This window comes from Macaca fascicularis, chromosome 1, assembly GCF_037993035.2.
Source record: "Macaca fascicularis isolate 582-1 chromosome 1, T2T-MFA8v1.1".
NCBI lineage: Eukaryota > Metazoa > Chordata > Mammalia > Primates > Cercopithecidae > Macaca > Macaca fascicularis.
The window spans coordinates 213,794,133-213,807,021 of record NC_088375.1 but is presented as its reverse complement, the minus strand read 5'-3'; the positions used below and the strand labels follow the sequence as shown (position 1 = coordinate 213,807,021).

Sequence of the window (12,889 nt, the reverse complement as noted above, 5' to 3'; positions counted from 1 at the left end):
AGTAGAATGAATCAAATTGATTTAGTGCTGGGGACCTGAGTGACATTGCTAATAACAAAGGAATAATAACCATAATAATGAATATAACGTGTTATACTTGTACTGGGCTGTGCAAATGAGTTTACTGAATGAAATCTCATCCTTTGCCTCAACTTATTCTCCCACAACCCTGTGGCAGGCCAGGAAGAGATTCTTACTTAGAACACACGCTTCAGGGGGCCAGGACTTCTTTATTTTTTATTTTATTTCTTTGAGACAGAGTCTCACTCTGTCACCCAGGCTAGAGTGCAGTGGTGTGATCCTGGCTCAATGCAACCTCCACCTTCCGGGTTCAAGTGATTCTTCTGCCTCAACCTCCGAGTAGCTGGGACTACTGGTGCACACCGCCACACCTGGCTAATTTTTGTATTTTTAGTAGAGACGAGGTGTTACCATATTAGTCAGGCTGGTCTTGAACTCCTGACCTCAGGTGATCCACCTGCCTCGGACTCCCAAAGTGCTGGGATTACAGGCCTGAGCCACCATGCCCGGCCAGGGCGTCTTTAAATGTCAGACATAATTTTTTTTTTTTTTTTTTTTTGAGACGGAGTCTGGCTCTGTCGCCCAGGCTGGAGTGCAGTGGCGCGATCTCGGCTCACTGCAAGCTCCGCCTCCTGGGTTCACGCCATTCTCCTGCCTCAGCCTCCCGAGTAGCTGGGACTACAGGCGCCCACAACCGCGCCCGGCTAATTTTTTGTATTTTTAGTAGAGACGGGGTTTCACCGTGGTCTCGATCTCCTGACCTTGTGATCCGCCCGCCTCGGCCTCCCAAAGTGCTGGGATTACAGGCGTGAGCCACCGCGCCCGGCAAATGTCAGACATAATTTTAAACATATGTATATATGCCCATTTTTTCTGGGAGACAGTCCATGGTTTTTTATCTGTTCTCAAAGGACTCCGTGACTTAAAGTTAAGAACCACAGGCTTGGCCGGGCGCCTGTAATCCCAGCACTTTGGGAGGCCGAGACGGGCGGATCACGAGGTCAGGAGATCGAGACCATCCTGGCTAACACGGTGAAACCCCGTCTCTACTAAAAAATACAAAAAACTAGCCGGGCGAGGTGGCAGGCGCCTGTAGTCCCAGCTACTCGGGAGGCTGAGGCAGGAGAATGGTGTAAACTCGGGCGGCGGAGCTTGCAGTGAGCTGAGATCCGGCCACTGCACTCCAGCTTGGGCGACAGAGCGAGACTCCGTCTCAAAAAAAAAAAAAAAAAAAAAAAAAAAAAGAACCACAGGCCGGGTGCGGTGGCTCATGCCTGTAATCCCCGTACTTTGGGAGGCCAAGGCGAGAGGATCATGAAGTCAGGAGTTCGAGACCAGTCTGACCAACATGGTGAAACCCCGTCTCTACTAAAAATACAAAAATTAGCCGGGCGCGGTGGTGCCTGCCTGTAATTCCAGCTACTCGGGAGGCTGAGACAGGAGAATGGCTTGAACTCAGAAGGCAGAGGTTGCAGTGAGCTGAGATCATGCCACTGCACTCCATCCTGGGCGACAAAGCGAGACTTTGTCTCAAAAAAAAAGAAAAAAAAAAGAACCACAGTCCCTTGTGAGGACAAGGGCTATGTCTCATTTGTGTTCTGGCACACAGCAGGGGTGAGTGGATGAGCCAAGCCCATTTTACAAGGAAGGCAGCCAAATTCACATTAGAATTTAATCAGAAATATCTGTAAAAACATAAGGAGAGAAACCATATATTTCCTAAAGATCTTAATTGAACTTTGGGTACTTAGAACACAGAGGCTGTTTGGCCAGGCGTGGTGGTTCATGCCTATACTCCAGCACTTACAGCTCCAAGGGGCTTACAGTCCTCTGAATCTAAGCCCAGGGCTTGTGTACTGCAAGCTGCTGCGTCTGCTAAACTCCCCCACCTTGGCAGCTGTGCAACTGGGAGGGAAAAAGGTCTTTCTTCCTTTGCTTGGAAGAAGGGAGCAGAAGCAATGGTGATAGGAAGCCTGGGGGGAACCTGGTGGTCATGCTGGGCTGATGTGTTCAGGGCTCCTGTGCCTTCTCCGCTATTCCTGGCACAGACAGTTGGCATCATGGCCACAGTAGGGGGCTGAGGCATTGGGGGGCCCCTCAGGCTGAGAACCGGGCTGGAACAAACCAAATTATAATGCACAAACAACATCACCCTCAGCCTCCTGGCTTCAGAGCAGGAAAATAATGCCAGATGGTATCTAACAGCAGCTGCTGATCTCCATCCGGGCCCATGCAGCACCACTCAGCCTCAGGCCAGTTTCTCTGGGAGCTGAAGGGCAGTCAGCACCAGCAGGAGGCCAGGCTCCCCTGACCCTCATTGCAGGCCCTAGCATGGCTTGCACCTCCGCCTGGGACACCCAGTGGCCTGGAAATGCTCACCCATCATTAGACTCGCCTTCCCTGACTTCCCACCCTTGGCTCCCACGGCCCGCTGCTTTTGCCCAAAGCACTCAGCAATGAGACGGGGTTGTTTCTAGCTGGTGTCCCCCACTAGCCTAGACGGGGTTGTTTCTAGCTGGCTGTCCCAAGGCGGCCCCATATACACCTGTCAGATGGAGGAGGGAAAAGGGCAGGGACCTAGTGTTCTTCCTGAAAGTAGAAGGAACGGACAGGTCGAATTTGGCTGGTCAGAAGGTAAGGAAGGAGGGAGAAGACACTCTGGGGGAGCCCCCACGCCAGCAGAGAAGCAAGACCTAGCCACGCATTCCTGGGTGATGTCAAGAAACAGGAAGATCAGTGGTGGCCACTCTGCTGATCCCTCTGCAATGCCAGCTGATGCTCTGGAAAGAAGGAACCAGCAACCTATTCCCTCCAGACCCTCAAGGACCAAGCAGCTGCCAGAGGGCAGCCTTTGGCAGAGGCTGAGCCCCTGGACGTCGGGCTTCTCCAGTGGACATCTGGCTTCTCCAATGGGTGACAGAAAGCATTGCAGATCTAACGCCCTGTTGTACAGTGAGCCAATCTGAGTCATTTGGCTGGCTCTTCTGCCACTTAGGAGCCTCTGGACCTTGATCTGGCTCAGGAAAGGGAAGAGTAATGACGGAATTCACACCACACATTTAGTAAGTGCTCACTGTAACCAGGTTCGAGGCTCTTGGTGCTGAAGAGACTGGAAAGGCGCTGTCAATGTAAGCTGGTGTGGTCACGACCCCGAGTCTCCCAGTAAACACTATTAACTACAGAGAAGCAACCTGGTGTTGGCCAGGCGCCTATTTTGGAGTCACTTACTAGCTGTGTGCCCTTCAGCAGGTAACTTGACCTCTCTGAGCATCAGTTTTCCCATCTGTGGACTGGGCATAACCACCATCCTTCCTTTGTCACGTAGTTTCAAGGACTAGATGAAATGAGTATAAAAGTCGCCAGCCCAGGGCCCTGACTGAAGCCTGGTGGCCACCCCAGCCTCCCTAGCAGCCAGTGCTCAAGTTACCTGCAGCTCGGCCGCTGTCACTTTGTGGTAGATGAGCTCCTCGTCGCGGCGCTTCTCCTGTGGGATGGTGATGTTGGCCAGTGCTGTCTCAAAGTCCAAGATCTGCTGCATCTGGGGCCGGATGGCCTCCTCGTCCCCACCGCCCAGCAGCTTCCCCAGCTGGACCATGTAGTTCAGATATCCGGTCAGCACCTGCAGGGCCCATACCCCAAACTGTCAGTGGCTGCCCCTCACTATCCACTGGACAAGGGTTGGGGGGGCTTGGCCAACTGAGTCCGGCACAGGGAGCCAGGGGACTGCATAGTGCCCCCAAGACACCCGTAGGGCCAGGTGTGGTGGCTCACACCTGTAATCCCGGCACTTTGGGAGGCTGAGGTGGGTGGATCACCTGAGGTCAGGAGTTTGAGACCAACCTGGCCAACATGGTGAAACCCCATCTCTACTAAAAATACAAAAATTAACTGGGCATAGTGGCGGGCGCCTATAATCCCAGCTACTCAGGAGGCTGAGGCAGGAGAATCGCTTGAACCCAGGAGGAGGAGGTTGCAGTGAGCCCAGATCATGCCACGGCACTCTAGCCTGGGCGGCAGAAACTTCGTCTCAAAAAAAAAAAAAAAGGAATAAAGACACCGTGGGAGACAAAGCATTCAGAATGATCTTGGGACCGTGTCTCTCCGCTGCTTCCCTGCAGCCTCCAGGAGAAAGCCCAAAGTCTTGGCTCATCTCACAGGTCCCCACCTGGGCTGGTCCCTGTCTTAAAGGGCTTGTCCTGGGGCTGTCTTTCCATTCTTAGAATGTACCTTTTCTGACCACTCTCCACCCGTGTTCCAGGATCTGAATTAAGTCCCCACAGTAGACTTTCTCAGCTCCCCTTTCCCTTAGTTAAATGATACCTGCCTCCCCGACCAAACCACAGGCCCCATGGGACGAAGGCTATGGTGGCCTTGTCTGCCACCATCTCCCCAGCATCAGGCACTCTGTGGGCAGCTTGGTCAAGTACATGCAGGTGGAAGAATGAAAGGACAGATGAGTGAGTTCCAGGCGAGATCGCCCCAAGAGCACCACAAGAGGCAGGCCAGGGCGAGGGAGAGCCGTGGGCTTCGGAGCACGTGGACCTGGATGTGAATCTCAGGCTCGTCATTTACTGGCTATGTGACCTTGAGCAGATCACTTAGCATCTCTGAGCCTGATTCCCTCTTCTGTAAAAGGCCAGACAAAACTAATTCCTGTTGGACAGATGAGGCAAATGAAGCTCAGGATCTGCAGGGTTAATGGGAGGGTCACAGGTGATGTACAAAGGTTATTGCTGCCTCTGCCTCTCTCTAGAGCCAGGACAAATGATACCTGTCTCTTGCCCCTTGTGTCCACAATGCCTGAGTGACAGCCAGCCTAGGGGTGTTCCTCCCCTGCCAGGGTCTGCCTGTTTCACCCATCACGTCACTGACACCCCGGGCTCCCCTAGACACTGAGCAGGAAGGACCATCCTGGGAGGCGGGCTGGGGAGGGGAGAGGTACGCTTACCTTCTCGTTTTCAGTTTTGTTCAGGTAATAGTCTCTCGAGGGCAAGCCCAGGCCAGACTGGTCCACCTGACGGGAGAAGCAAGCATGAGAAGGAATTCGTGTTGCAATGCGTGTCTCCACTGCATGGCCTCCTGCCCTGAGAATGGCTGGTACGTGGCAGCAGAGACCCAGCTCAGGCCCCTGCAGAAGCAGGACTGCTGGCTACAGTCACTGAGAAGCCCACTCAGGGACGGGATGACACATTCCTGCCTGTACACGCGGCCCCCCCCCGCAGGGCTCCTGGGCTCCTCAGAAGGGCTGGACAGAGCCACCCTCCTTTTTTAAACACCTCCTCGCCTCGGCAAAGTGCCTCTACCTCCCCAACACTTTCCAAGTGGTTAAGAGTCACTCAAAAACTGTGTGATCTTGGCCAAGTTACTGAACCTTTCTGATTCTCAGGTTCCTTATCAGGAAAATAGAGAAAATAAAACCTAACCTTCAGAGCTGGAATGGGGATTGAAGAAGACAGTGCTGGTCAAGTGCCTGCCAAGCAGGACGGGAGGGTCCATTTCTGCTTGCTACTATCGGCGCGCATGGCCACATCTTGGCATACCTAGGACGGGTGTTACTGCAATCCATTTGATTTATAGGGTAACTGTAGCTGTGAGAGGTTGAGGCACTTGCCCATGGTCACCCAGTGAGTGAATGGTAGAGATGGGCTGGGAACTCAGTCTTTAGGATCCCCAGCCTGGGTTTCTTACTTCTGCATCGGAGGCTGGGGCAGACCAGTGTTGGAGCTCCCCTGGGCAGGCTGACCCTCTGTCTGGGGCATGCTCTGACAGGGAGACATGGATTCAAAACCATTCCAAGAAGAGTCACAAAGAGCAGACGCTAAGGAGGGGGAAACCAGGATGTGTGTTCAGCTGTGTCCAGGAGTTGACAATCGCCCTTGGGGTCCACGGAAAGTCATCAGCACCCGAAGGTTCACCTCTGTGCAGTGCCCATCTATGCAAAGCCAGCAGCCTGCAAAGATCTCACCAATGAGGCCGGGCGCGGTGGCTCACGCCTGTAATCCCAGCACTTTGGGAGGCTGAGGCGGGTGGATCATGAGGTCAGGAGATCCAGACCATCCTTGCTAACACAGTGAAACCCCGTCTCTACTAAAAAATACAAAAGAAATTAGCCCGGTGTGGTGGCGGGTGCCTGTAGTCCCAGCTACTCAGCTACTCAGAGGCTGAGGCAGGAGAATAGCATGAACCCAGGAGGCAGACCTTGCAGTGAGCAGAGATCATGCCACTGCACTCCAGCCTGGATGACAGAGCGAGACTGTCTCAAAAAAAAAAAAAAAAAAAAAAAGAGATCTCACCAATGGGGCCTCTGGAAATAACCCAGGCTCAGAAACTAGAGGACTGCCCTCCCACCCAGTGCAAGTCTCTCTCCTACGCCAGGGCCCACTAAACTCAAAACAGGAAGAGGTCGTGCTCACACCCCCGACCGCTGTGTTTCAAGCTAGCTCACCTGGATCACGTTGCTGTTGGAGTTCTTGGAATCGGCACTGACGTAGACAGAGAAGAAGGGTGAGGTGCGGTAGTGGGCAGTGACCACCTGCAGGGTGTCCTGGAAGTTGTCCTTGGCCCAGGGACCTGTGATGTTCCAGCCCCCAAGCTGTGGGGAGGGAGAGCAGGCAGGGAGGTGATGAGGTGGCGGAGACACCCAGATGTGAATTCTGGTTCTGCAGCTGACTTGCTCTGTGGCCCTGCAGCAGTCACCTGACCTTTCTGAGCCTCAAGAGCAAAGGAAAGGATTGGTCTTCACTGGGGGTTTCCGACCCATGGGCTGGAGACCCACGGATGGAGCAAAGGCTTATCCTAGACAAGCCAGGCATGAATCCAGCCGCTCCCTAGGTGGCTGGGATGAGAATGGGAAAGAGACTTTTCCTGGTTCACAGTTTATATTTTGGATAATGAATTGTGTGAATGTGATTATATCAAAACATAAATTCAACTGTGCCTCTGGGGAAAAAAAAAGGCTCCACATGTTTAAGAAGGTTGGTAAACTATGGTCTACTTTAGTCTCAAAGTTGGGGTTAAAAAAAATTTTTTTTTTGAGATGGAGTCTCACTCTTGTTTCCCAGGCTGGAGTGCAGTGGGGCCATCACAGCTCACTGCAGCTTCCACCTCCTGGGCTCAGGCCATCCTCTCACCTCAGCCTCCCAAGTAGCTATGACTACAGGTGTGTATCACCACACCTGGCTAATTTTTAACTTTTTTTGGAGAGATGGGGTCTTGCTATGTTGCCCAGGCTGGTTTTAAACTCCTGGCTTCAAGTGATCCTCCCACCTCAGCCTCCCGAGAAAGTTGGGATTTAAAAAAAAATCTCCCTGGTCTTCCCTGGTTTGGCCCATGGGACCTGTCCAGAAAGGAGGGGACTAGCCCAGTCCCCAGCATGTGCAGCCACCAACCCTGCTGCAATGCTTTCCTGGAGCCAAGCTAAGAGGTGAGGCGGTCCAGGGAACACGAGGCAGGCAGAAAACATCCACGGACACCTTCTGTCTGCACTGGGGAGCCTCGGAGTCCGGAAGGTGCCCAAGAAAGCAGGAAAGATGTCTTCGCCTGCTCAGGAGGAAGCAGGTATAGGAGAGTGGCCTGGGTCCCTGCTCACAGGGAGGGCTCTGGTTCTGGGCCAAGACTCTCTGTGGGTCTTTCTGGAACAGGCACACACCCCTCCACACACACACACATAACCCCTGAGGAAAAAGCAGCAGCAACGTGGAGGAATATTTTCCCTCTAAACATGGCCCCTGTCCCACACACAGATGCACAGAGAGACACACAGATGACAGACATCCACAACAGATGCTGACACACACCCTCACACAGACACATGCACAGACATCCCACCCACGCAGCTACACAATGTGCTCACACATGCGCTCTCACACGCGCTCGCTCTCTGTCTTTCTCTCGGTGCTACCGGCTGGAGGTATGAGGTGGGCCAGTGGTACCAGAGGACTGGAGTGAAAGCCAGGGGGCGGGTAGGTGGCATGGGCCAGGGCTGGGGAGGGAGAGCCTGAGGGACTCACCCTCTCAATCAACTCCATTAGAGGTTTGGCCCTGAGCTCCTCGATCCTGGTCTCGTTCATGCACGCACGGTAGTACACTTGCGCCTTTCTCTCTGCCTCGCTCACGCTGGCCGTGGAGTTTTCTGGAACAACACACAGTGGAGTCTGCAATGTGGCCCCACTTGCCCACTGGGTGGCTTCAGGGCAGTCCCTCTTTTCAGAGCCTTGGTGTTCTCAGCTGCAAAGGAGCTCTGACATCGCCTGTTGGGGTGGTGGTGAGGAATGCCGTCAACACGGCAAGAGGAATGCTCTTGCCCCTGGGCAGAGCCTGGCAAGCTGGAGGCGCTTCCGAAATTTTGCTGACTGTAAAGAAAAAGAGTCTACCGCGTTTCTCTCCCTCTGCCGGCCGGGTTCACAGTCCCCGCGTTGGCCGCACGTGCCCACCAGCAGGACAGCGTGCTTCCCCTGCGGATAATGTGTGGTACGAACACCCCTGCCCGGTGCATGGGACAGAGGCCAGTCCTGGTTTTCTGATACCAGATGACCTTTCTTGTGATAAAGACTGAAGTTGGATGGAAACTCAAAAGGCTCATTCATTTTGAATTTACTTTTCGCTTCCTCCTTGGAGGGGCTGGGCACGTTCACCAGGCTTACAGCCAACTCCTGGGGCCGTTTTCCACCACCCTTGCCAACCCCAGCAAGCAGCATCTCCCTTCTGCAGTGGCTTCTCAGACCTTACCCTGGACACCCCGGAGATTCCGTTCCCTTCTCCCTCACCTCAGTGTCCTGGTCCAGATGCCACCTGCTGAAGGCAATGCTCTGGTGGGTGCACCTGGTGAAGATGACCACTTTCTGCTGCTCAAGTCCACCAGAGACACACTAAACACTGGGGCTCTGTGCCCGAGCCTTCTTCTCAGAGCCCTGCTCCAGACTATGCTGGATCCTCCAACCCCCTCAATTCTATCTGTCCCTCTTGCCTCCTCTGGGACACTCTTCACTGCTCCCTCATTTCATGTTCATTTCTCTCTGACCCTGAAGCCCTTTCCTTTGCCTCCTTCAAGGATCCCTCAAAGCCCAGCTCCTTCACAAAGACTTTCCTGGCAGAACTGTATCCATCCACCCGCTGCCCAGATACTAGATGCTTACTCTATGTTAGACCCTGTGCAAGCTGTGAGACAGAAGAGAAACCATCTCTGTCCCCAAAGAGCTTCTGTGTGGCACCCTGTTAAAATCCTACTCAACCTCAAGGCCTCCATGGGGACATCTTTTCAATGAGGCCTCTCCTAAGATGCTCATTCCCAGAGGCCCTCACCGCTCTGCGTACCTGTGTCCACCATTAGACCGTGAGCTCCCTGGGGCAGAAAGTAGGTCTTATTTATGCCTGTAAAATTGAGAGCCCAGCCCTGTGCCTGGCACCCAGCAGAAACTCAAAGAAATGACCACAAGACACAACAGTGCTGTGAACAACGCACGTGGCTATGGAACACAGAGGAAAGTCACTCCCTTCGGAGGGGTGGGGAGAAGGGGGTCTCCAGAGGGCGTTCCATTTGAGCTGGTTCTGAAAGTTGAAGTGGTTCACCAGGTGGAAGGCAGGGGAGAGGGCACTGGGTTGCGCAGAGCAGGACAAGACAGTGTGGGGACAAGCAGGGATGCCTAAAAGGGCAGGCGGGCTGCTTGGAGAAAAGAAATCTGTCTGGCGCAGCCACTTGGAGCAAAGGACATGAGTCACTTCCTGGCCAGTCTTTCATCAGCTTTCCCAGCCTCACCCCGAGAGCTCCCTGCCCCCCGATTCCCACCATGAATAGCACCACGGCTTTCACTGGTCAGAGCATCAAGCCCCGGTCTTGCTGACCGGGGTGATGGCCCTGAAAGGGGGACGGGACCAGTTTGGGGCCAGTCTGAAGGAAGACACAGAGACAAGAGAGCCCCTTGAGAGACAGGGTCAGGGGCCTGAAAGAGGGGCTATGGAGGGTTTACACAGCCCTGGAGACCACAGGCTACTGTGTTGCCAAGTGCTGGAAACATCTGCATGTCCCCCAGGCACCACGGCAGCTCCAGCTCGGAGAAGAGGACTCTGTGAGGGGAGGGCGGAAATGGGGAAGCTGGGATACAGAGGATCAGGGAGAGCAAAAGGGGAGTGCCTCGCCCCTCCCAGGGCCTCGTTCCTATGGCAACGCTCCCAGTGACGCTCTTGGAAGAAAAAGCAGGAGAATCGTCATTGCTCACCAGGCCTCAGACACAGCGTCTCACCCTCTACATCTGGCTCCGGCCACAGCCCTGAAATGCCAGGGTCAGCGCTGGGGAAGGCACGCTGTGTGCTCTGGCCCATGAGCGAGCCTGGCATCTCCCTCCCGCAAGGCCACCAAGATAAGAGGCCTAAAGAAAGGCTCCCAGGAGCAGCCTGGCTGTGCTAATCACAGCGAGTTCCCAGGCCCTCTTCCTAACACCTGTCCTCAAGCCCGAATCATCACCGGGAGGGAGAAGGAGTGCCTCCTTCAGTCACAGCCTCCCTTGCTCCTTTGCTGAGAGGCTGCCCCAGGCCAGGTTCAAACTCCATTCCTTTGGCCCCCCACCACCTGGGTGCCAAGCTCACTTGCTTTCCCACACTGTTCACAAAGTTTCTTTTGCCTGGCAGCCACCAGGCTGGGTGTGGGGGACAGTGGCCAACGTAACTGGAGGCCTGTCCACGTGAGGCACGCAGCGTGGGGGGTGAGGCAGATGGCAGCCGAGGACTCACAGCAGCATCTGATTATGCACAGGGCGAATGCTGTGAGAATATCCGAGGCCTTGAGCGGGAGGGCGGGAGGAGACCAGGACAGCCAAGCAAGGCCCCGAGGAAGCTTCGCTTGAGCTTCGGGCTGAAGGATGAACTCAATGTGGAGTAGAAGGAGGGGCTGTGCGTGGGCTGCCCCTCTGCCATTCCATGTCCCTGCAGCCCCAGAACCAGCCCTGGACAGGTACCTAGCAGGCCCCTAGCAACAGGTGGTGGCTGCAAGAACAGAGCCCAGTGTCCCTTTCTGGAGAGGAAGGACACCATACCTGGAGGACGAGAGGGTAATGAGGCCGGGTGCCCACCTAAGATTTCCTTTCTTTTTTCTTTTTTTTTTTTTTGAGACAGAGTCTCCCTCTGTCACTAGGCTGGAGTGCAGGGGCGCAATCTCGGCTCAATGCAACCTCCGCTTCCTGGGTTCAAGCGATTCTCTTGCCTCAGCCTCCCGAGTAGCTGGAACTATAGGTGCGTGCCACCATGGCTGGCTAACTTTTGTATTTTTAGTAGAGACAAGGTTTCACCATGTTGGCCAGGATGGTCTCGATCTCTTGACCTCATGATCCGCCCACCTCAGCCTCCCAAAATGTTGGGATTACAAGTGTAAGCCACCACGCCCGGCCAAGATTTCCTTTTTTTAAAAGGATATCAGGCCGGTGGGGCAGGAGTGGACGGGATGAGGGGGCCCCGCCAGGAGTTGGTGTTCACACCTGCTCCGTGTGTGTCATCAGTATCCCCACTGCCGATGCTGGCTAGGGCATGGGCCCTGGTAGAAGGTACGGTTCCTCTTCCTCCCCCTGGTTCCAGGAACCCATGGGGACAACCCACAGCACACTCTCCTACCTCTTCTTTTTCCTCCTCACTCAGGGGGCACCTACTATCCTGCAGGCTCCAGGGGACAAGGCCCCAAGGGAGGCTGCCAGGCAGGAGGCTGCTGCAGGGGACCAGGTGAACGAAGGTGGGCGCTTGGCCAGGATGGTGGCAGAGAAGGGGGTGAGAAGTGTTTGCAACATGAGAGAAAGGAGAGCCAAGAATGGAGCCAAGTTTCCTTGGCCTGAGTGAGAAGCTGCTGACACTGGGGAACTGCAGCCTGAGGATGAGGGGTAGGCTTAGGAAGGAGCTTCAGTGCACACAGCTACTGCCTAAAGCTCAGCTCCAGACACTCGAAGTTTGAGGCCTCTATGAGACACCCAAGGGGAGCCCTGGTCTGGGGAGTCTGTAGAGTGAGTTGTCTTGAACTCCTTTTAGTCCAAATTAGTCACTGGAATATACCGATTCCTTTCTTTTTTTTTTGACACGGAGTCTCGCTCTGTCATCCAGGCTGGAGTGCAATGGCACGATCTCGGCTCACCGCAACCTCTGCCTCCTGGGTTCAAGTGATTCTCCTGCCTCAGCCTCCCGAGTAGCTGGGATGACAGGCAACCTCCACCATGCCTGGCTAATTTTTGTATTTTTAGTAGAGACAGGGTTTCACTGTGTTGACCAGGCTGGTCTCAAACTCCCAACCTCAGGTGATCCGCCTGTCTCGGCCTCCCAAAGTGCTGGGATTACAGGTGTGAGCTGTCACACCTAGACCCAATTCCTCCAATTGGTCAGAGGGCTCCATATCATGCATCCCCAACGGGGGCAATATTGCCCCCAGGAATTTATTCTTGCAGAACAAAGCATCTTACTATTTTTACTCTGTGTATATAGACCAAGAGCAGCAACAGACATTCAGAGTACCTATGGCATTAACATTTCATGGAGGGATAAAATGATAACTGCAGGTTGAGAAATGAATGCCACCCTGGGTGACAGGATCTGTGCTCCCACCTGTCTCCAGCTCCTGCCCCACACTCTTCTCCCCATGGCTGGATGGCCTCTTCTCTCCTTAACTCAAGCGTCTGCTCAGACGTCCCTCCTGAGAAAGCCCATCCCTTCCTGATCGCTGCAGCTACAATGGCCTCTTCCCTCTCTGGCCCCACGCCCTACTTGATGTTTTTGAGTCCTTCTCTTTACAATCCTATCATGTATTTAGTCATTCATTTGTTTACTGTCTGTCTTCCCTGCTGGAATGTAACTTCCACAAGAAAAGCCTGTCTTATTCCTACATAATCCCCAGCCCCGAGCA

At 54.2% G+C, this 12,889-nt stretch overlaps 1 protein-coding gene across 6 annotated transcripts in view; it reads right to left on the bottom strand.

Annotated features, from left to right (window-relative positions):
* The window catches only part of ECE1 (endothelin converting enzyme 1), a 133,578-nt gene that overhangs the window by 38,148 nt on the left and 82,541 nt on the right, over nucleotides 1–12,889 (bottom strand). For all 6 annotated transcript variants that reach the window (XM_045378906.2, XM_065528373.1, XM_065528381.1 and 3 more), the window contains 4 exons: nucleotides 8,031–8,152; nucleotides 6,467–6,613; nucleotides 4,970–5,035; nucleotides 3,449–3,640 (listed from right to left, as the gene is read on the bottom strand). In XM_045378906.2, the coding sequence (XP_045234841.1) occupies nucleotides 3,449–3,640; nucleotides 4,970–5,035; nucleotides 6,467–6,613; nucleotides 8,031–8,152 (527 nt within the window). The remainder of the gene's footprint in view (nucleotides 1–3,448; nucleotides 3,641–4,969; nucleotides 5,036–6,466; nucleotides 6,614–8,030; nucleotides 8,153–12,889) is intronic.